The sequence below is a fragment of the Ruditapes philippinarum genome, unplaced genomic scaffold, assembly GCF_026571515.1.
Source record: "Ruditapes philippinarum isolate M1 unplaced genomic scaffold, ASM2657151v2 ctg56_1_1_1_1, whole genome shotgun sequence".
Classification (NCBI taxonomy): Eukaryota; Metazoa; Mollusca; class Bivalvia; order Venerida; family Veneridae; genus Ruditapes; species Ruditapes philippinarum.
The window spans coordinates 653,326-678,978 of NW_026862156.1; the positions used below are offsets into that span (position 1 = coordinate 653,326).

At 33.5% G+C, this 25,653-nt stretch overlaps 1 protein-coding gene across 2 annotated transcripts; it reads right to left on the reverse strand.

Moving 5' to 3' along the window:
• Positions 1 to 415: 415 nt before the first annotated feature.
• LOC132718132 (uncharacterized) lies at positions 416 to 25,653 on the reverse strand. Of its 2 annotated transcripts, XM_060701758.1 has the most exons (7): positions 25,494 to 25,653; positions 14,842 to 15,004; positions 10,660 to 10,870; positions 9,348 to 9,522; positions 4,870 to 4,983; positions 1,397 to 1,506; positions 416 to 634 (listed from the first exon to the last, which is right to left on the reverse strand). In XM_060701758.1, exons 1-7 carry the CDS (start codon positions 25,594 to 25,596, stop codon positions 461 to 463), a joined length of 1,050 nt encoding a protein of 349 aa, XP_060557741.1. In that variant the 5' UTR covers positions 25,597 to 25,653; the 3' UTR covers positions 416 to 460. The 2 variants fall into 2 exon arrangements, with proteins under 2 accessions (XP_060557741.1, XP_060557742.1); XM_060701759.1 differs by lacking the exon at positions 4,870 to 4,983.

The following is a 25,653-nucleotide window of genomic DNA, read 5'->3' on the forward strand; positions in this document are numbered from 1 at the left end:
TAGGTACAAAAATACGCCTGGTGCTTAGCAGACTTTGAGTAGTATAATTTGAAATATAGAATTCTAAATATTTGCAATGTAGTTGTTTAAATTTTAAATCAACCACAAATTATTACATGACGCCAGCATATAGTTAATAGGTAAACGTTAACTATTTAGTGCTTTTGAACGAACATGGGGTGGTTTTCACTCAGAAATTAACGATAATTGATTGACACAAGAGACAATACACACTGAATATGTTAAACTTTTAGTTGACATTGCAAAAAAAAATCGATTTAAAATGGTAATTTGATCGTGGAATCTTTATACACAAGTGCGTGTTGTGAATAATAGGCGCTACGCCTATGCACGGCTGACGGGTGTATACTATATATATTCCTCAGTTCGGGGCATGAAAAAATAAAAAGGCGTATCCATTTGTCATCTTTACTATTTTTGCATATACAGTGCAGTTCTTTTATTCTGTCCATTTCTTCCAAAACTCTGTTGCAACGTTTCTTGCAGACGATCCCATGTTCATCATATCGTACGTGACACTAGACTTATAACGCAAGTAACGCCCCTTTACGTTAGCTGTTACGTAAATACTAGTGTACGTGACACCGACTTGAGATTCCGGGCAAAACTCTATCTGCAAAAGAATACATCTTTGTCTTAAAAAGAATTTTCAATAGTTCCAAACCTATTATCTTTGACATGCATGTTTACTAAAAATACAGCTGATTAACGAAGTGCTCATGTTGTTTAAGTCACCACAAGTATTAGCACGTTTCATTTAAGTATTGTATAAAGGAAATGATGATAATGAATAATTACGACTATTTTCTTATAAGTAAATTGAGTAAAATAAGTTTTCATTGACTGATTGTATGAGTGATTAATTGATAGATAATTTGACTGTTTAACTGATTGTTTGAATGAGTTTTTGAAAACCCAAAATTAATTATTCATTTCGTTTTGGTGGAAAAACAATATTAATAGAGATATGATGCCAGGTTTACACGTAAATGAAGAAAAAAGTAGAGATTGTAGATAATTATATCCGACGGACATGTACAGTTGCCATCACAAAAATTCTCCTGTAAGCACTTTGTGCTCATGTGATCTACAATGCATATAGTCTATGTTTTGAAGAAGTTAAGAATAGAAATAAAGCTTAGCTGGCAGAATTGAAGTATATTCAATTTTTAAAACAAAACATGTTTAGCTAAAAAGGTAAAGAGTTCTAGATGATAAAAAAAAATGTTCGGCTTACAGGTTTCTTTTACAGTTGAGAAATTTATAGGAAGTAAAGCTAATACATGTTTTAACAGAGCATAGGTTTGTTTTGATGTCTAACAGAGTTGTAATATGATAAGCAGTAGGACCACAGTACTAAGTGTCCCCAGCTTACCTTTGTGATGACAGGATTAACTTTATCAGATATAGCAGTGAACATTCCCTTGATCATTTTAACATTTGCCCGAACTGTGTCGTTGAACTTTACAACGTCGGCTCCGCAGACTGTTAAAAAAGGAATATATTCAAAAACAAGAGGGCTATTATGACCCCTAATATCGCTCACCTGAATATCAATTCTCTCAATGACAAGGAACAAGTGTTATATAGTAAACTATAAACAAAAGCAGATGTAAAATCTAAATCTTAAACTGATATCAAAAAGTTTATATTTGTATCTGAAATAGTGCACATGTAAAACATTACTAGTTGTTTTTGCCAAGGGAAAACAACAGTTCCATTAGAAGTCACTGGTTGCTGTACAAAATAAATGGTTTCCTTGAAAGTCAGTGCCTGCTGTGAAATTAATATTAGATAAGATAATGTTTGCTATGGAAGTCATGGGTTGCTATGAAATTGTAAATGGCTGCTATGGAGTCACTGGTAAGCTTTAGCTTCTGTAGATTTAGATTTTTTTTAAAGTTTTTACCATATATATATAAAAAGAAATCAATGTTCTCGGGACAGGGCCAATTTTGACCTAAGGGCTATCATTTGAAAAATAATAAATGTAAAGATCCATTATAGAGGTCATATGAGCATCAGATTTATGATATAAAACCATAAACAAGTTGTGTTACGGGGTCTTGACATAGGGCATGACTGCAGTTTAAATTGCATTTACAGAGGTAACACAATGTAATTATAAAGGGATAATTAAAACTTACAGTTAGCTTGGGCTTTTCACTAATTAATATAGTCATGTTGTGTATTCATCGTGATAAGTTAAAGTATTTACAGCAGTAGCCATATGCTTTTTTATGTGTTAACATCAATACATGTATGTAGCTAAAGTGTTTGCTTGGTGGTGGTGTTGATAGTTTACACTCCGGATCACGAAAGTAAGCCACATCAAATTCACCAGAGCACAGTTCAACCACCGCATCGTTCCTGGACATGCTGTCATGCAGTTTACCAGTACTAGTTGCCTTCACTTTCGCAAGGAACTAAAACTTCTGTACGTGCCAGAGCAGATGTACATGGCGAATGACCGTAGAAAGGATTCCATGATCAATCACGACGAAAGTGACCTGCGCCGTCCGGGAATCGAACCCGGGTCGCTCGATTCACAGTCCTACGCTCTACCTATTGAGCTAACCGGGCGGCTAAAAGAGTGTTAGCTTGGTTGTGGTTTTGGTAGTTTTCACTCAGGATCACGACAGTAAGCCACAATGAATTCACCAGAGCACAATTCAACCACTGCATCATTCCTGGGCAGGCTGTCAAGCAGTTTACCAGTACTAGTTGCCTTCACTTTCGCAAGGAACTGACTTTTGTACGTGCCAGAGCAGAGGTACAGTGCGAATGACCGTAGAAAGGATTCCATGATCAATCACTACGAAAGTGACCTGCGCCGTCCGGAATCGAACCCGGGTCGTCCGATTCACAGTCCAGCGCTCTACCTATTGAGCTAACCTGACGGCTCAGAGTCTTAGCTTCGAGATTTTCTTGGTATATATACTGCAATTACAAGATGATTGGGTTTAAGAAGATTAATAAATTTATTTTTTATTAGATGAATATTTTCCTCATATCTTAATTAACCATAAGTTAAAAAATAATGATTAAAAAGTCTTATTTATTTTCTTGTTATGAATGCAAAAATTTATTTAAAGATCCTGTAATACATTTTTTTCATGGTTTTATTTCATAAGTATGATGCTCAAATTACGATTTGTCAATATTGTAAGTTCCAATAAGCATTATTTATAAAGATATTACCCAATTTAACATTTATTGTAAATAAAGGGAGGTAATTAGAAATTTATTTTCTATAAATTCTAAGTTAACTTCCCCAAAAAGAATTGAATGCATGTAATTTATTGACTAAATATAATGTGCACAAATATTTGCAGTACACATTTTACAACTTCTTCGATGTTTGAAAATTGTTTTATATGCATAATTATATACATGTATTATTTTTTGCGAGTGTGGTATACACACAGTCTTCTCATTTCCCCTCGGAGTGTGCACGTCTCTGAGAAGGCACAGGGCATCGGCAGAAGATTTGAAGACTGGGGCGACGACAAAAGATTGAAACTTGTGCTGCGGACCAGCTGCCGGTGTCCTGACTAATGCCGAGGGGAGTGGCCCTACAAAGTAGGCGCTTTGGTCGCTAGGGTGCGTAAGCCCCTAGCACGGTTAGACGGCTTGAACGGCAGGCCTTTTCCTGGCACAAACAACCCTTTTCAGGGCTAACCTTTCCTATTGTCACAGGTTACTGTACATTTAGGTTCTCATTGACCGCCGTACAGTGACCTACTTTTGGCTCAAAATTCATATCTTTGGCTAATACTCCGTGGAAATTGCATGGAGGTAAATTATCACCACTTTGTGCTTCAAAATTAACTCTTTAAGGACATGACTGGTGACATGTCCGGGGTCCGTACTCGACAGCGAAAGCTGCATTGTGTGTCCGAAGGGCGGATTGACCCTCATTAAGCTTTAACTTCATCATCATCGTATACACACAGTAACAATATCAATCACAAAACAAACAGGATTTTTAGTCTATCTATTAATATTAAATAAAGGGAGATAACTAAGCCAGAATGGAAACGAAAATCAATGACCCGTGGGAATGGGTCAATTTTTACCCTAGGGCTTTTGTTTGACCAGACATAGTGGCATCCACTAGAAGATATTTCATGCCAAATATCTATGCTCTAGTGATTTTGGATTTTCACAATGACCCCCTGGGGCTGGGTCAATTTTGACCCTAGGGCTTTTATTTGAACAAACTTGGGAGACATCTATTTGATGTTACACACAAACTATTTAAGCTCTAGACATTGCATTTTCAGAGAAGATGATTTTTAGTGATTTCATTTCAAAACCTATTTTAGCCCTCCTGACCCAGATGTTCAATTGAGCAGAACCATTTGAACAATTTTAGAAGAGCTTCATGCTAGGAACATCCAAGGAAAATTTCATCACATTTGGCCCAGTGGTTTCTGAGAAGAAGTTGTTTGTATTAAAAGTTGATGACGTTCGCACTGACGGACAATGGATGCCGGACAAATTGTGGTCACAAAACCTCACCTTGAGCACTTTGTGCTCAGGTAAGCTAAAAAGTGTATGTAATTTATTTCAAAGCTCCGGCTTTGTGGTGATAGGGTTGGCTTGAATACAGCGAATATACCCTTGCTCATTTTAACATTTGCCCTAACTGTGTCGTTGAACTTTTCATCGATGCTCTAAAGACTATTCAATACTATTCAAAAAAAGGAATGTTTTCAAATTTTAAAAAAACTCCGATATCTACCATTTTACTAGTAATAACATATTCATGTAATTATTTGCTTTATTCTACATATGCTTATTGCTGAAAATGACTATTTGTTTCAATTTGTTATTTTGACACACCTGCACTTATCATGTTCCTCTGATCTGGCATGAGTAAAGGATTGCAAACAAGACATGGAATCATACATGCCCTGATCTCCGGACTAACAACCGCTCGTTTTCTGCCAAAAATACCTATTTATAAAAATGAAACATTTGATTAAAATGATTATAAACTTATTCGTTATACATTATGCCATAATTCATAATTAAATCGTTATTTGTAATTCGTGTGTGATATTTTCTACCCTAAATTTGACATTTCAACCCTAATATGACCTATTTCCTATCCTTTTTTTCAATTCGCAATGAAATTTATGTCACATAACTTGATTTATTGCCGACCATAGTACACAATCGACAACTTTCCCAACCATTTCATTACAAGTAAGACAGACTATATTTCTCGCCAATTTCCTATATTAGATGCTTTCAATTGCCACAGTCAAATGTTAATTTAAACATTGTTTATTTCAAACAACTATACACAACACATGAAATGCGAACCGAAAGCTGATGCTTGAATTTTTGACAGTCAATTGCTACATTTAAGATGACATTCTTGTTTTAATAATTAATTTATTTTTTATAGTGTTTCCGTGAGTTTAGAAGCATTTCATTCAATATCTTTAAAAAAAATCCCCCTGAATTAAGATGTGAGTTGATATTGATATTAAGTCAAAACCCGGAGCTAGTCTCTGCTCATCGTCAAAATGATTCCTGATAATCGGAATCACTTATTAAGTTGGTGCTAATGGGTTTCCACGATTTTCCACTATTTATTTTTGATTCCCTCTACTGATATTAATCATCCAAAATTTTCAAGACTGGCCCTAAAAAAACATCTGAAGCGGAAATAAAAATGAAAGCTTAGCATTTAAGCTTAAGATCCATAGTTAAGATCATAGTATAGTATAAAGAGTTACCGTGCGTACGCGTAGAAACCCAAAATGGCGGGCAAAAATACATGACGAACGTGTCTGTACGCAATTCGCTCCTGTCCTAGCAAACATGTGTATTACAAACGAATTTAAAGTTGCCTTTGATACTGTTTAAATATTTATTTCCTAATTCGTTTCTCTCAACCGGATATAAATTATTTACCATCTAATAAGGTAAATCAACTCTGAGAAAAGATAACAAAACACAAAATGCTATTTAGGAATTGTCTTGTGCATTGTGTTATACAATAGCATATCGACCAACAAATTTTGTATATCAAATTCAACTATAAACTTATCAAACAAACATACATGTATATATATTATTATCATTTATCAGCAGTACAATCCATTTACAATATTTTGAATAAAAAAGTAGCATAAGGTTGTAAAATTCTTATGTTTATGACAAGTATTCCTACAGAAAGATTTTGTATCACTTAAAGGATATATTATATTAATTGAGCTTTCAACAAAACAATTGCTGTCGAGAAAAACAGAAAAACAAACATTATGAGAGCATTTAAACAAAATAATATAGAAATCAAAAAATCTACAGCATACTAGTAAAATAAATCCTGAAAAAATAATTTACCCTTTACCTCATATATACGCGAAACAACGCACTTTCGAACCCCCCCCCCTTTTTTTTAGGCCTGAAATAATTAAAAAAATGTCCTATTTTGGCCCCAAACACATGTTTTCGTTTGAGAAATGTTGCTAAAAAAGTGAGCACTTTTTCGGCGCCGCCCCCATCCAAATGATACATCAGGGGGCTGCCAGAAGGGGGATGTGCCCCTTTCTGTTTGGGGGGTTTGAAGGGGGGCGGAGTCCCCCTCATCGCCAAGAAAATTTTGGACTTGTGAGAGGCTTAAAATGACCCCAGGTCGATCATAAGGTAACGTGTTACCAACGCTGAAAAGCCTTTGACTCTATCTCAATCCCTTGAGAAGTTGCAGCACTTTGAAATAAATTTTGATGGGAAAAATCGAGGCAAAATAGTGATTTTTGGCAATTTTGAGATGTCCCCTCGTTGCCATGGTAACAGGAAATTCAAGACTGAGCATGTCGTTACAAAGGCAATGGTCCAGTCAACATTTGTGCCAAGTTTGGTTAGTATTGAAGCATTTTTCATAGTTTCATAGCAGTTTGAACTTGTAAGAGGAGGCTCTTCAGTGAAAATGGTCATTTTTCACAATTTGCTCATGGGGGAAGGGTTAAAGGCCCAGTAAGCCACAGAAATGCTTTCATAAATTTTGTTACTGATAAACTTTAATATTAGCGTCCTGATATACTCTCCAGAAAGTTAAAGACCAATAAATTAACATCTTCAGGTAATGAACATTTAACACGCCCTAAAACTGTGATATAAACACTGATATATTCAAGATTGCCCTTTCTTAACAACGAATGAATAATACGTTTCTGCATCATGATGTACCTTTAACAAATCCTTACAGTTAACTATGAACAAATCATTTTCTTTCAATATAAACATTAAAAATCATTTATGCTAAAAAACAGGTGGGTGGACTGGGAAACGTAATGAATGTGTTTACTGCACAATGCAAGAAAAAATCTTAACAACAATTATCAATACTTTACAAGCATGGAAAATCCGTGCAAAACTGAGTACCATAAATACTACAACCTTAAAGGGTGATACTCACTAAAACTAGATGATTTACTTTAATCTATGATAAATATATTTATTTCCTAATCGTTTCTCTCCACCGGAAATAAATTATTTACCATCTAATAAGGAAAATCAACTTTGAGAAAAGAAAACAAAACACAAAATGCAATTTAGGAATTGTCTTGTGCATATGTTCTATCTGAAGTAATGGCTTAATAATTTTCACACTTACTTATCAATACAATGTACATGATATTCCCAAGTTATATAAATGTGCCATCCATTTTCCCAGTAATTTCCTTTTTTATCACTTTGAAAATAGGGCCTTGTATGGTTAACCTATTCCGCCAAGTTGGATTTATCAAAAAATTTCACCTAATTACTTAATTTATTTAATGATATCTTTCAGATTTGGTAGGTGCATACCTTTAACGGTCATTAAAGCATTATTTATAAATAACATTTCATGTAAATAAAGGGAGGTAATAAAAAATTATTTTCTATAATGTCTAAGTCAAATTTGTCAATAAGAAATGAATGCATATATTTTAATGATTACATATAATGTGCACAAATATTTGCAGTCAGTACATATTTTACATATTCTTCGATGTTTGATAATTGTTTTAAAAAGTGAAACAAAGTACTTATTTATATTTATTTCTTTGTTGTTTAATTTCAAAAAATTAAAATAACTTAGCAAAAGTGATCACCATAATAAGACGATGTGCAGAGCGCTATAATTAGGTTGCTACCCCAAGGTCACATTTAAAGGTCTAATGTTAAAAAGTCTACATTCCGTGTCCGCTCCATAATTTTTAAGCTGCTAAAATTTGAAATAACTTGGCACAAGTAATCACCTTTATGAGACGATGTGCATAGCGCAATAATAGGGTTGCTTCCTCCAAGGTCAGGGTCATCAATGTCATTCTAAAAGGTCAAGTGTTAAAAGGTCTACAGTTCGTGTCCACTCCATTACATTTAAACCACGTTTTTTTAAGATAACCTGACAGAAAGATCACCATTGTCGAACCATGCGCAGAGATCAACATCCAAGTCACTACCCACACGATCAAGGTCACAATATTAAAACATCTATTTTTCATGTCCCCTCTTTAACTTATTGACAATTTAAAGGTTTTAAAATTTAATACCCTTCCACAAAGCGGGGAGAGAATTATGTCCGTCCTTTCGTGTGTCCGTCCGTTTCACTTTTGTGTCCGCTTCATAACTTGTTGAAATTACTTGGCACAAGTGATCACCATTATGGAACGATGTGAAGAGTGCAATAATCAGGTTGCTAGTCTACTGTAACTTAAAGGTCACGTCTTAAAAGGTCTACAGTTCATGTTTCCTCTATAACATTTAAACTGCTGCAATGTTTTTAAGATAACTTGGCTGAAATAATCACTATTATGACACCATGTGTAGAGCACAACAATCAAGTCACATAATCTCACTCAAAGGTCCAATGATAAAACATCTATTTTTCATGTCGGCTTTAAAACTTATTGACAATTCAAAGGTTTTAAAATTACTTGGCACAAATAATCCCCACCATGACACAATCTGCACAGCACAACATCGCGGTTGCTACCCTCAAGATACATTCAGGTTGCTACCCTCAAGGTCAAAGTGACACATAGAGGTCAAATGTTAAAAGTAAACAATTTTAAACTTTTAAACTACTGAGCTATTGACACAAATGATCACCATCACCACCACCAGAGGGCAACAACCAGGTGGTTACCCCCAAATAAGCACTGTTTGGAATCCTTATTAGTTTGGTTGCAAACCTCTTTTTGCAATATTTGGACACGCATTTGAACATAAAAAAACAAATTTGCAAGTTAGGGGTGTGTCATAACAATTTAATGTTGGCATACTTAACTTTATAAATATATTGGAATGTTATGACTTACTTCCTATACTGTGAATAACGCTATGACCAGCGTGTGAGATTGCATTGCCAGCATTGTTCAACCCATCTCCAATACTGTTTCCTGCATCTTTAATACCACTAGCAACGGAATTGCCAAGACTAGCCAGCTGATCTTTGATAGAGTTGAAACCATACTCTACGCCATGAAAAGCGTCCTAATATTTGAATCACAAAAACATTCATTCGAATAGCAGTTATAGTTAATCAACAAGATAAAAGTGCCAGAAAAAAGTGTTTATTTATTTATTTATTGATATATATATATATATTATGATTTAAAAGAAGATTTTCAATATCTTAAAAAGGGTACTCATTATATACATATATGTATATCAAAATAGATAAACAAGAGGGCCCTCATATTTCTCACCTGGTTACCAAATTTCTAAATGACAAGGAACAATAAACATTGTAAACTATGCATTAAAAAAGGCAGAGTTACGGGTTTTATGCATTGCACTTCTACTTATTGCTATATATTTACCTATATAGTTTCTTGTTGATATCTCTTGTAGTTTCAGAGTTATGCCCGGAAAAAGTTCAGAGTATAAAAATGAACAAAGACCGATCAATCCAAAATCAGGGAAGGCAGAGTTATGTTTTTTTTTTGCACTACACTGTTACTCAATGAGATATATCTACCTACAAAGTTTCCTCTTGTAGTTTTAGAGTTATGTCACCGACAAAGTTTAAAATTGAAAAGAGGGCAATAACTCCAAAATCAGGAATAGCCGAGTTATGGCTTTTATGCAATGCACTTCTACACAATGATATCTATATACCTACGAAGTTTCTTGTTGATATCTCTTGTAGTTTCAGAGTTATAGTCTTGGACAAAGTCCAAAGTGTAAAAATGGCATTAATTCCAAAATTAGGCAAGGCATAATTACGATTCTTTTGTACTGCACTTCTACTCAATGAGATCTATATACATACAATGTTTCTTGTTAATACCTCTTGTGCTTTCAATTATGTCCCGGAAAAAGCTAAAAGTGTAAAAACGAACAAAGAGCAATAACTCCAAAATTAGGTAAGGCAGAGTTGCGGTTCTTTTTCACTGCTCTTCTACCAAATGAGATCTTTCTACCAACAAGGTTTCTTGTTGATATCTCCTGTAGTTTCAGTTATGTCAGGGGACAGACGGACGGACGGACAAATCGGTGACTCTGTGCTCTCCCTTCGGAGAGCATAAAAACATACAACAGTAACTGATGTTAAAGATTTAAAAAGATAAGGACAAGTAACACCATAGTGTCTTATAGTAAGAGGCCTACAACAATAAAATAACGTACTTTAAAAGCACCGCCTGCACTGTTTCCAAGAGCACTCATCGAGTCAATAAAAGAATCACTTCCGGATCCAAGAAGATCAATAAGGTCGCTAAATCTGTCCCCAATCTCATTAAGTGGTTCTTTAAGGTACTGTACAGGGTTAGCCAAATTTAATGCCACGTTTAGATAATCTGTGAAGGTTGGTGAATGGCTAACACTTTGGCGCTGTTGTCTAAAAATATTAAACGGGAAAAATCAGCTAATTTATAGCCATTTGTTGTTGTTGTTGTTTTTTGTTTGTTTTTTTGTGCTTTTGTTTTTTTTTTTTTTTCGAAAAATATTTCATTACATTTATGTCGTTCATTTCTGTCAAAAAAATTTATTTGTAGCTAAAAGGAAAGATAGAAGTTTTAAGTGCCATTCGAGAAAATAGCTTTTTATAAGTATTTCTGTGTGATATAGAGTTGTCAGTAGGACCGCGCTCGATTATTTTCAGTGTTTGGTATTAACAGAGGGGAATAAGTACAAGGCATAGTAAAGATTCTTGGATATTCAGCAAAGAAATTTATAAGCTCACAAAGCGCCATATTTCAGTAAAAAGCCATACCAGAGTATGTGTCTAGGAAAATGAGCTTCAATCATTATTTGGAAACATGTCTTTAGTTTAAGAATTTATCTTGTTCAAAACTTTCTTGGACAGTTATCTTCAATTAAAGCAGCACGCCTCCACATTTATCCTTATTTTCAAGAAAATTTTGAAAATGTATTTAAAAGTAAGATATTGTGAAATGAACAAAGAGAGTAAATTAACACATTGCAAACGGTACTTACAATCCATTTAAATTACCAAAAAGAGGGCAAAATATGCATAAATATCCCTTAATACGTTAGTAACGCAGTAGAAATATGATAATCAATACTGCAGAATCAGTAATTCGAAGCACATAAGATATAAATTAGTACTTGAATTTTGAATCTTTTTACCATTCTTACAATCTTAGTTATCTATCCAAAGTTTTATTGTCTTAAAAAATTTGGCTCATCTGGAGGCATGCAGCTTTAAGATCCTGAGGAAAATATATTATATTTATAGGAATTATCTTTTCATCACGTTCTTTTCAGTAAAGTACAAAACACTTATTATAAAAGCATGCCCCTAAAACAGAATAAAAATACGCAGCTTTCCTAACAATTAAAATCACTGCTCATGTGTTGGGCATTTGATAAGGCTTAAATTAAAAACATTTTAAGATATATAAGCTAGTTGTAAAAAATGTTAAATAAAAATTGAGTTTGATTTTGATACAAATGGACTTTTGTCTGGTCGGTTTTTTTTAATTTGTATTAGAATGGAAGTACATTAATCACATGCCTGTTGCTGTTTTTTTTCTTTTGCATAAAAAAATGTTCATATAAGTAAAAAATGAGATATTTTGGCTTGCAGCCACGGCTGCAAGCCATTTCATTTGGAAAACTTGTTCCGGTTAGGTGGTTTCCTGCATACATCTGTTGGTGCATGATTGAACGGGAAACCAGCTGCAATCGTGCCAATCGCAACTTTTCGGCCTTTTCCGTCATTCTTCGGATTAATGATAATAGCCGATGTAGTTCCGATTGCAATTGTGACAATTCGGGCGATTCCGTCATTCTGCGGAATCAGACGAAGTAATATTACGGAAATCTAAGCTATTTTAGTTACTTCGGTAATCCCAGTTTGTTTATATAAATAGGATTTCTATTTTTACTTGATTTATCGGTTTAAACCGTAATAAATTATAAACGAAATTGTTCCGTTTCAATTGTTTTTCAAGACGCAAAAGTTCGTTTCTTTTATAATTGTTTTTTGTCTGTATTAGTTTTATACAATAGAGAATGGTGACTGTAGTAGTATTCCGTCTTCAAAGGGTGGTCCTGCTTACCAAATCACGCATGATCGAGTTAATTATATTTAGATCTACTGAACGCAATTCAACTTCTTGGTGAGGTAATCTAAAAATAGCCCATGCATATCATTAACCTTGCCACTTGCTGATCTACAGATAGCGCACCGACTATTTGTGATCGTGTAACATAGTTGATACATGCTTATTAATTGGTAACACGTAACGAAGTATTTTAGTGCATTTACTTGTCTATAAAGCAAAGGAATGATTTCGCTGCGAAAAAGGGGAAATGAAATGTGCACACTTGTTTTCCTTCAGTATCACGTTAGTATTTTTACGATTGATCATTTTCTTTATTAGTTTTATACAATAGAGAATAGATTTCAAATCGTTTTGACAAAAAATATTCGGTTTTCCAAACAAAAAAACCAACTAAATAAACCCTTTATGATATACAAATACCGTAATTAAAAAAAATGTGATAATAAATTGAAACCAAAAAAAAACAATTTTAAAGGGTTAGGATGAAGGCACAACTGTGCAAGCCTTTCCTTTTAAAAGGAAACTTTATTCAAGTTAATTCTCACCGCGGCCTGTACAGGAAATCGCGCGGAATTGCTTACATAGTGTCAGGGGAAGTAATCTGCATCAAAATATACTATATTTTATCCTTTTTTGTCGTTTTGATAATTTCAACACACTACGTGTATTCTTTTATATTAAAAAATAATTATCTCTTCATTTTAGTTGTTTTTACAAAAAAAATCACATAAACCAGTCATATCCGGCTTACAGATCCTTATCATGTACCCCAAAAAAAACAGGTTACTTGCACTCTAAGCATAAAAATTTAATTGCATTCCAATGCCCTGTAAACTCAATATTCAGAGTACTTTGACTAGCAAGAGAATCGAGTAGAATAGGAAATTATCACATGTACAAATTCATGCGGACGGATGAGAACATCCTCATCTTTGGAATTAACATGCCAATATGCACATTTGCTTCATAACAGCAATGCGACACAATCTAATGTCAAACATTTGGAGAAGATGTGTTGAAAAAACGTTGAACGTTACATAAATAAACCAGTGTTTGCTCCAAACATATGAAATATGAGACCCTGTCATTTTAATGATAAATATACTTCTAGAGACCTCGCCCAGATGGGCAACAATAAATAAATACAAATAAGAATATTCAGCGCGAGGTTAATCATCATAATGCGGTGCAAGTCTAGCGCTAATGTATACGGTGTCACAAATTTCGGTGCGGACTCATGATTCGGTACAACAAACATAATAATAATAATAATAATAATAATAATAATAATAATAATAATAATAATAAAATCTTTATTTATAGAAGGTAACATACAAAGTTTACAGTAACAAGTATACTTATTTTCAGTATGGCCTTCTGATTTAACAATAACAAAGAAAAAAATGTAGGTCTATACAAATATTTAAAATCTTTTGGTATATATAAACAAAATTATATTATTTAATGTAAAGGTTAAACATAAAGTACCAACATTTAAACAATGTTGTTTTCTTTTACTTCCGTAAAATCATAGATCACTATAATAATTGTACTAATTGCACGAAAAACAACAGAAACAAAAGATGGTTCAGATAATTGGGCAAATACTTTTTTGAAGCATCAATAAAAATTTCAAAAAGGCTTTGAGAAATAAAAATAAAACCATTTCTTAGACTTATTGGGCCTTAAGACGAATTTCAGTCCGTTTTCGAGTAGCTACATTAAATCAAACAACGCCTAATTTTATATCCTGCTGTAATTAACAATTTTGTGTAAGTTTCAACGAAATTTCGTTTTCTTCGAATTCTAAATGTGAATATAAACTTTGAAGTAGGGACGTGGATATAGTACACATACGACATATTGAACAATTGTGATATATTATGTTCATGCATTTTTAACATAAAAAACAGCCGCATATGCGGGAAGTAAGACGGACGATGCAGTTTTAGTATTTCCACTTAAATAACTTCCTGATAAGCCTTTATTGTTATTAAAACTGATATAAGAATACTACACATCTACCAACTAAGCTTCGGCAGTTGTTAACGAGTGGGATTTAAAGATTTGCTTCATATACTTCCTATAGTTTTCTCTCTTTTAAACAGTCATCATGAACTTTGTAATCATCGTAGTTTTAAGGGAGCTTCAAATTAAAGGAAAGCTTAGTGTTTAATATTAGCTTTAAAATATGTCATGTTTTCAAGTTGACAGTTATCACCAAGAGTAAATTTAAATTTTAAACACACAGTTTTAGAAAACTAAGAAAATATCTCACTGGCATGTATTTGCGGCGCATGTTTTACAGCTCTCTACCGTAGCTTTGATCTCCTCACTGCATTTCTGCATTTTCACTTTGAGCAAGGCACTGTCTTTGATTGTTTTGTTCCATCCCACTGCAATTTGCTGTAATACTGACTCTCGAAACGGTACAAGGAATGCTAAAAGTAATGAACGAGTGTCATTATTAGGTTAAACAAACATATATCATTGACTGAATTGAAACCAGACTTAATCAAACTGTTTGTTTATTAAAATCCATCTAGAATATAGTTATTTTAAAAAAATGACATGTTAATAAATTTGAATGATACTTTTTGAAAATATGCATGGTTTGTAAATGTTTTATGAGGAATTTTAATATTCTGTCATAAGACATGACATTTTGACTGTGTGAACGGATATGTCTATAATAAAATACGATAAAAACAAGAATGCATTTGTGAAATTCTATGCTACAGCAATAGTATATATTATAATGTGTTTTGCACTCATCCACAATATTCCATCTCAGAAATGGAACGAACTTTAACAAAGTTAAAATTAAAATACAGAATGTTTTCCGGAGGTCTTACTTTTCCGGGATATGATTATTGTGTCCCTGGATATCCTTAGATACGACTCGCTTTTTAACGAATCACATGGAAAGAGCCGGAATTATGATTGTTTTAATGATACCGACTCTAGCAAGCATGATTGTGACAAACATGTGTTGCCTCATTTAAAACATACGAAATCAAAATCTATTGTTTAAGAATATAGTTGTAAACAAGCAATTGACATGAACTATAAGCTTGGATTTGATGCGACAGATACAATATTTGAAGAAATTTCTGCTATGAAATGATTTAAATCGACAACTCTATATTGATCAGATGTAGCTCGGTCATAATCAAAACACTAAAAGCACTGGAAAATCGATTGTGTTGATAAATTTATATGAAACCAATGAAACTGAATTATTAATTTTTCTACTTATAAGGCATGCTAATTCTCGGGGATTATAAGTATTATCACTTTGATATTTAGGTAATCATTAACCGGTGTATAGCCTTAATAGTGTTCAAAAAACTCTAAAAGAAACAATGTTTTGTCTTTTATTTAATATGCATTATCAGTGTTCCATCATGGATTAAATATCAGTGATAGTGAGTACATGTCAAAACAGTATCACAATTTCTTCTTGAAGGGTTTCATTGCATTCTCACAAAAATAACAAGTCTAGTATGATCAGTTTAATTTTTTTATTGAAATTGCCAATTTGAAATACGAGATAAATTTTGCAGAACAAAAAATAGATACATGTATAGTAAATATTCAAATTAAAATTGACAATACAAGGAATCAAAATTGTGATTTGAAAAGTAGTAAAGATTGATGCTGTCTGACTAATTCAAAGCAATGAATTTTCTGTCATAAGAATTTTAAAAGATAGCTAAGATGCAAATTGATGCATTTAAATGAATTTAATTTTAAATAGTGACCATTTTATTTTTAAAAGCCAGAAATGCATTAATCTTCAGCATAAAAATACATTATAAAATTTCTTTTGACATCACGACTTATGGCAATTAGTTTTCAATGATTTCAATGATTAGAGCATGTAACAGGTTTGTGATTCCATTTGTTTCATGGAAGTACAATGAATAAATACCCCCTAGCACCGGCTTGAGTGGTACTCAATTCTCAACACTTAATAGTGCTGGCATCAATGATCCTGAAGGACCAGAAGGATATAACAATACTGAAGTACGGGGCAACTTTGTAAGACTGCCTATAGCAAAGAACCGTCATAAATCACCTTCCTGACAAATTTCCCGGAAATATGGGCTGAAAATGTAACCTGTGTTAACAAGTTTTGTGTTCTCATTATTTTAGTTGCATGACCCTGTATGTCATCAAAATTTGAAATTGAGTTAATAATGATAAATTTAATGATATTTAGAGTGTTAACAAGAATTTTTTTTTTTTTGTAGTTTTCATCCGAGACGACCCATTTATTTGAATTTGAAAAATTACTGGGACAAACATTCGGACTAAGTTTCGTGACAATTGAGGCAAATATGTACGGTGACATTTTCCACACTTTTTTCCAAGGAACTTAATTCGTTTAAACGAAAAAATAATTCGTAATTACGAAATAATAATTGTTTTTACGAAATATTAATTCGTAATTACGAAATATTAATTCGTTTATACGAAATATTAATTCGTTTTTACGAAATGTGTATTCGTAATTACGAAATATTATTTCGTAATTACGAAATATTAATTCGTAATTCGTAAATACGAAATGATATTTCGTAAAAAAGAATTAAATTTTTTCTAGGGTTTCAAAGAGTTTTGATAATAGTTATTAATAAGGCCTTGAAACTAAGTTCCTGACTGAATATAAGGAATGTAAATGCAATATAAATCGTGATTTTTTTTTCTCCCCAAGTTTTATAACTAAACACTATTGTATATAAATTAAAATAATCGCCTGGCAATAGCGTTGCCGCCACAGCCGTGATAGTACACGGAAAATTTTGTTAAAATAGGGGTCATGTGCTTCAAATCCAAACACGGACATTTTTTCTGTTTCGTTTAGTCGAAATTATTGAGTTTTGAAATAAAATGTTATGATTTTATGATCGCACGGTGCCCATACATAAATTGTAAGGAAATATACCTTTTTAAATTGATTAGATTAGTGAAAGTCTGGAGCCCCCCTCGCCCCTTTAGTTTTACTAATGTATATGATAAAAGAAAGTAATAATATAGCATGTTTCTTTTTTAAAGAAACATGTCAGAAAAGATTAATTGCCTCAAAAATTAAAACATTGCTGATAGGAACATGTATTTGACAATGGGGAAAAAGAGGCCATTTTGGATAGAGAATGACTTCTCACTCAAAAACCCTGTTCACTTAAATATAATAACTTGAGAACCATTCCGTATATAATCTCAAGGTTGATCCAGGCTTGTAAATGATCCCTTTGTGAGGTTATAGGTTCTTTGTCAAGCTCACAATGACCTTAAATAAGATTTCGTAAAAACGAATTAATATTTCGTAAAAACGAATTAATATTTCGTAATTACGAATTATTATTTCGTTATTACGAATTAATATTTCATAATAACGTATAAATATTTCGTAAAAACGAATTAATATTTCGTAATTACGAATTAATATTTCGTAAAAACGAATTAATTGCCGGAAAAAAAGTGTCGAAAATGTCACCTAAGGAGCTCCGTAAACATGTGACCACTGGAGTGTTCACGAAATAATTTGGACTTACGACGGACATTCATCGATCATAATAGCTCACCCGAGACAGGGAGCAAATATGCCAACTTTTTCCTGCGGAAACCACTATAAAATTTACTTAATAAAAAGGCCCTTGGGTCCTGGGTCGCTCACTTGAGGTATGGGTGTATGCCTGTATTTCGAGTTTGCAAAGACAAATATTCTCAGTTTCAATTGAACAGGGGTTTAAAGTGATCTCAGTTTTACAAAGGTTTCCCCAAGATCTGATCGGATGACTTAGTTTCTGAACCTATATGACTTAGTTTCTTAAGCTCTAGGCCTTTGACAAGAAGATTAAAAAAATCTTATATAAGTCTATGTCAAACTGACGAGCCCCTAAAATGGACCTTTTTCACCATAGGGGCATAATTTGAACAATCTTTGTAGATTATGTTACATACCAAATATCAAAGCTCTCAGCCTTGTGGTTTTTGAAAAGAGAATTTTTAAAGATTTTCCTTTATAACTCTATATAAACAAAGCTCAGGGCCTTGTTGTTTTTGCCCGAAGAGTTTTTAAGATTTTCCTATATAACCCAATGTAATATTGATGAGCCCCCTAATGGGGCCCCTTTTGACCCTTGGGGAATAATTTAATTGCAGAAGACCACTTGGTGATGTTACATACCAAATATCAAAGCTCTACGCCTTGTGGTTTTTGACAAAAAGATTTTTAAAGACTAAAAAAATCTTTCGGTTGCAATGGCAACCAGAGTTCTGATTGAAATTCAATTCTTTGAACACTTAAGTACAGTTTCATGCAAGGAGCAGTCCTGCTAAGTTTCATTAAATTTGGCCAAGCGGTATCGGAGGAGAAGTCATTTGAATGAAAAAGTTAAAGCACGGACGAACGGACGACAGACGACAGACAACACGGTGTCATAAAAGCTCACCTTGTCACTCTGTAACAGGTGAAGTAAAAATAATGATATAACAATTAAAATAAACTTCCTTACAGCACCGTTTCACGCCCACTTATTAGGGCCACTTTTAAAAAAGTTGTGTACACTTTATACAATGGCTGTGCACTGACTCAAAAATTTAAAAATAAAACTATATTATTGATACCTTACATACAGTATTCTATACTGTAGTACATGTATATAACTTTGGCAACTACCCCTCGCGTAATGTTATAATGTTCGCGTCTTAACCTGATAATTAAAATGAGTTTTGTCTAGTTAGACTACCTTATATTTCCTATAAAGTTTCATTGTACACGGCAGTGATTATATTTTAGTATATTCGCCTGTTTGCTGGAGAAAATGTGAACTTGCGGACCACGCACTGACAAATTGTTCAAACCGTTATCAGAATCGGACACCACATATAAATCTGTTAAACAAGACAAAAAGTGGTTAACATTCAACTTAAATTAACAGACTCCTCCAATAGTGCCAGCCCTACGGGGCCGTATCAAACACCTGGATGCCCGACGTGTGCACACTATTAAAGGGTCTATCAATATTTATATACCGAAAGAATAGTTAATTACATACACTTAATTTATTTACAAAATCTCAGAAAAAAGGTTCTAAGTATAAGCGTAACATTTGTGATAAATTGTATTGACCTATTTGTAACTTTAACAAATATTTCATTTTGATTGGTTAAAAAATGAACAGGTGCCCCCGCCATGGAAAAAGAGGAAATTTTATCTTCGGGAACACCATTTTATATTGGCGATAACTTTTGTTATTAAAGTCCGATTTGTGAATACTTCGTTTTTAACAATGTCCGATATATTTATAATATAAAGAACCGATATATTTATAATATAAAGAACTATTCATATTTGTCCTATCTTATTTATATTTTTAGATCCGATACCCCATTTTCTTCTTTTCGTACGGGATAGAAAATGAGGCAAGTCTACGATAACACCTTTTTGGATTTACCATAATTTTTTGAACTGATGTGCGAATTGTATATAAATTGTTTTCTGCAATGTCCGGTATGTCTAGAAACTGAAAAAGTATCCATGATTGCCCTATATTATTAATCTTCTTGGATCTGTTACCCTATTTTCTTCTTTTCTTGTCGAAAAGACGAAAAATCCGAAAATAATGAAAAGTCTTATTTCATGTTATTTTATCATTTTAAATGTTATCTTTTGTTATGTTTTTTAAAAGTAATGTTGTAATACATCTTTCCGTGTATATAATTATAATATTCCGCTTTATAATCTTATAAAATCATTGAAAAATCGGATATTTTGATCTTGAAACATAAAAGAAAGTGACATGAAAGTAGTTTTTACATTATCTATGTGTATAATTACATTTATATCATCCAAATGTTGACATTTTATGAAACATAAGTGAAAAAATATTAATTGTTTACATTTCTATGCAAAACATGAACTTTTCCAGAATCTAGACACAGACATTGCTGTATTACCTAATGAATATATATGGGAAATAGCGAAAATATCTATAGTTATAGACACTATATCCTCCCGGACTAGAACAATATGTATTTTCATCTAGATAGTGGATAATTAATTGAAAAAACTATAAAATATTACCGAAAAATGTTATTTGTTTACGTTTTCAAGCCGAACACGGGATATAGCTTTAGCTTTGATGGCCCCTGGTTACCTTATGTACTTTCAAAAAATATCCACAGAAACTTGGGTGTACTTTTTTGCTCACGCCTTGCCCCAACATAGACAACTCTCAATACATTTTAATATTGTAGGAGCAGAAAATTTCTTTCTAGTCTATTTATTACAAAAAGAGCCACTAGTTCAAAATGTCGGCTTATGTGTTCTTTTTGTCAAAGAAAAAATCAAATTCATAAATAAATAATATAGCTATGGAAATCTAAACAAAATTTATTAATCTAACCTTGACGGCCAAGGTCAAGTAAAGGTCAATGTTATTTTTTAATAAGTCAACGAACGAGTTTCGTCATAAGTGGTCTTTCATGTAAACATAAATCAAATACGTTGATAAATAACAATAATATGACATTCTTAACTAAATTAAACAAGAAATGTCGACCGACACATACGCCCCCATTTCTAGCCCTTGAGTCATACTATTGGTAATTTTGTTATAGAAACATGCTACAAATTGGTACATGGAAGTGTTGAGTTATGGAAAAATAAAAATAATGACCAATATATGACCTGAAACTGAATGAAAGCTATCATTAATAAGTTATACAAGTTGGAGGATAGCTGGAATAGATGGAATAAAATACATATTATCATATAAATGTAACCATTCAGACATTTAAGGCCCCTGGGTCCTTGACATTTGACCTAATGACCCCAAAATCAATAGGGTCATCTACTAGTTATGACAAATCAATATGTGAAATATGAAGACTTTGTGATAAATACTTTCCAAGATAATTAGCGGAAACCATTCTGACATTTAAGGCAACTGAGACCTTGAACTTTGACCAAGTGACCCCAAAATAAATAGGGGTCATCTACTAGTTATGACCAGTCAGTATGTGAAATAAGAAGACTTTGTGATAAACTGTTTTCAAGATAATCAGCGGAAACCATTCAGAATTAATATAGAATAGGGCAGGGTTAATTTTGATGGGACAATTTGTTTTATAACTTTTGTGAATGAATACAGGCAGATGCCACATGCAAAATATGGTAGGTGTAGACGTTTGAAGTATACAGCTTTGGAAAACGAAATTTTTAAAGCTTTTTATACATTCTAAATGGTAACATAACAAAAATGAAAATAGGTCAAACAATATCAAAGATATTAACAGTAGGCCAGCTGATATCAAAATTCAATTCAGCACAAGAAATTACAAACCCGATCGAAATTTCAAGTCAGTATGTCAAAAAAAAAAGAAAGTAGGTCAAGTGATATCAAAAATATCAAAATTAGATCAGCTGATATCAAAATTCCATTCAGCATCAGAAATAACACCCTTGGTCCAATTTTTATGTTTTTAAGAAAAAAGCAAGAGTAGGTCAATGATATCAAAAATATAAAAAGTAGGTCAGCTGCTATCAAAATTCAAATCGGCGTCATAAATTACACCCCTGATCCAAATCGGAAATATGTACGTCACAAAACAAGATAGTATGTCACATGATATCAAAAATATCAAAAGTCAGTAAGCTAATTTAAAATTCAACTTGGCATCAAAAATTACACCCCTGGTCAAAATTCCAAGTCTGCATGTAAAAACCAAAAAAGTAGGTCAAATGATATCAAAAATATCAAAAGTAGGTCTGCTGATATCGAAATTCAGTTCAGCATCACAAGTTACACCCTTAGTCAAATTTCCATTTCTGTATGTCAAAAAGAAAGGAAGTAGGTCAAATGATATCAATAATATAAAAAGTAGGTCGGCTGATATCAAAATTCAATTCAGCGTCAGAAATTACACCAACTGTCCAAATTTCAAGTCTGTGCGTCAAAAAAACAAAAGAAAAAAGTAGTTCAAGCGATATCAAAAATATCAAATGTAACAACATTTGATTCAGCACTAGAAATTACATCCTTGGTCCAAATTTAATTTCAGCGTGTCAAAAAAAAAAGAAAGTAGGTTAAATGATATCAAAATATCAAAAGTAGGTCAGCTGATATCAAATTTATTTTGACATAAAAAAACACCTAATATGAAACTTCAGTCCTTCATTTGAAAATCTATAGCTTTAAACGAACAAAACTAGAACTGCCACTGTCATGGCGTGAATACCCCCACATACCGCTTTGTAAGAATCAACAGTAGTCATTTAGAGCTTAAGGGCAACCTCCCTACCAGATATGAAGACTGTGGATCAAAGGATTCTTAAGTTTTTGAACGGACAAGTTTTTTGAAGTGAAGGCCCCTGTTACCTTGACCTTTGACCCAGTGATCTGAAAATTAATAGGGGTCATCTAATTGTCATGACTTATCTCCATGTAAAATATGAAGACTGTGGGACAAAGGAGTAAGGAGTTGGGTGGCCAAACTTTTTTAGGCAAGGCCCTTCTGACCTTTGATTTAGTGACCGCAAAATCAAAAGGCGTCATCTACTGGTCATAACCAACCTTAATACCAAATATTAAGACTGTTCAATTGAGTGACAAGCTTTTTGAACTAAATGCTCCTATGACCTTGACCTTTGACCCATTAACTTCAAAATCAATAGAAGTCACCTAATGGTCATGACCAAGCTCAATGCCAAATATGAAGACTGTGGGTCAAAGGAATCTTAAATTATTGGGCGGACAAGCTTTTCTAAGTTTAGGTTCCTGTGACCTTGACCTTTGACCCAGTGACCTCAAAATAAATAGGGGTCATCTAATAAGCATGACTTATCTCCATTCTAAATGTGAAGACTGTGTGTCAGATGATTCTTAAGTTATTGGGCGGACAAGCTATTTTTATACCCCCACAAACGAAGTTTAGGGGGGGTATATAGGAGTCAGCTTGTCGGTTGGTCGGTCGGTCCGTCCGTCGGTCGGTCCACATCATGGTTTCCGGATGATAACTAGAGTTTGGAATGAGGTATTGTAATCAAACTTGGTATATAGCAACCTTATATGGAAACTCCGCTTGGTATTGCATTTGGACCCCCTGGGGTCAATGTCAAGGTCACCGTTACTAAAAATAGAAAAATGGTTTCCGGACAATAACTAGAGTTAGGAATGAGATATTGTTATCAAACTTGGCGTATAGCAAGCTTATATGAAGACCTGGGTTGGTATTGCATTTGGGCCCTCTGGGGTCAAGGTCAAGGTCACTGTTACTAAAAGTAGAAAAAATGGTTTCCGGACAATAACTTGACTTAGGAATGACATACTGTAATCAAACTTGGTGTATAGCAAGCTTATATGAAGACCTGGGTTGGTATTGCATTTGGACCCCCTGGGGTCAAGGTCAAGGTCACCGTTAGGAAAAATAGACAAATGGTTTCCGGACAATAACTAGAGTTAGGAATGAGATATTGTAATCTAATTTGGTGTAAAGGAAGCTTATATGAAGACCTGGTTTGGTATTGCATTTGGACCCCCTAGGGTCAAGGTCACGGTTACAGTGTTACTAAAAATAGAAAAATGGTTTCCGGACAATAACAAGAGTTAGGAATGAGATATTGTTATCAAACTTGGCGTATAGCAAGCCTATATGAAGACTTTGGTTGGTATTGCATTTGGGCCCCCTGGGGTCAAGGTCAAGGTCACCGTTACGAAAAATGGTTTTCGGACAATAACTAGAGTTAGGAATGAGATATTGTAATCTTATTTGGTGTATAGGAAGCTTATATGAAGACCTGGGTTGGTATTGCATTTGGACACCATAGGGTCAAGGTCACTGTTTAGTGTTACAGTGTTACTAAAAATAGAAAAAATGGTTTCCTGACAATAACAAGAGTTAGGAATGAGATATTGTAATCAAACTTGGTGTATAGCAAGCTAATATTTCGAGACCCCAGTTGCGATTACAATTAATTGAAATGAAATTTGTACACAGTTGATAGTTTGTGTTCAAATTTTTTTTCAGACTACATTTTTTTCAAAAAGTCAAAGTTGTTGGTGGGGGTATTAATCACCTTCAGTGATAGGTCTAGTTAGTCAAGGTCCTAGTGACCTCAAAATCAATCAAGGTCATCTACTAATCATGACCAATCTGAATACCAAATATGAAGATTGTGTGGCAAAGGATTATTACGTTATTGGGCAGGCAAAGAAAACCCGACGGACGGCCAGACAGGTGGGCGGCCGGACGGACAAGCTGATTCTAGTATACCCCCTGATAACTTTGTTGTGCGGGGGTATAAAAAACTCACCAGGTCGAAACCTAGTTAACATCAAAATTAATAGAAATGTTAAATTGTGTATGTAATGAGCCGGAGAAGGAAGATTTAAAAGTTCTTTTTTTTCACAATACAAAACATTTATGCATAAATATACATACAAATATACATGTATAGATATATACGTTTAAAGAGGAACTAAAATATTGAAAAGTTCTTTGCTAAACATGAATGTTCAACACACGCACATCTAACATACGCGCGCGCGTGTATGAGCACGCAACTTTGACCTCCGCACTAGATTACCAGATTACTTAATTTTTTACCAAAATAAGCAGAACTTTATTATGTGTCTTAAAACAAATATCATGATTGATAGTCTCCTATAAGCAAATTAGTGGGCATGTATACATCGGTAAGTTGTTACTAAGCCCGACATATTCCCCGCTATTTGGCATAAAACACTGACACTGAACAGTAACACGTGCTTCATTCCTCTCGCAATGCCCCGGCAGTCAAAACGGGGTCACAATTTACTGGGTCAAATAAAGATCTTGCGTATAAATCAGACAACGTGAAAAACACAGAGTGAGAAGTTAAGTACTTTAACAGATGCAGACGTTAACAAAGAAACATACCGTCTAGTTGGTCTTGCTCAAGACTCTTCCATTCTTCTTGGGTATTCAACGAATATCCCAACACTTGTTGAAACAGAAGAAAAACAAAAATTAATAGCATCATGATTATTGTTTATCATTCCACTACAGCAATAAATGAAAAGAAAATTTAAACTTTATC

Bases quoted from the DNA above. Each gene is read 5' to 3' on its own strand.
- LOC132718132 (XM_060701758.1), bottom strand. From the start codon at position 25,596: ATGATGCTATTAATTTTTGTTTTTCTTCTGTTTCAACAAGTGTTGGGA. The intron at 10,871-14,841 runs GTGAGATATTTT...TAATATTTTTAG, and splicing joins TGCGCCGCAAATACATGCCA to ACAACAGCGCCAAAGTGTTA. The intron at 4,984-9,347 runs GTAAGTCATAAC...TTTTATAAATAG, and splicing joins CGTTATTCACAGTATAGGAA to GTATTTTTGGCAGAAAACGA.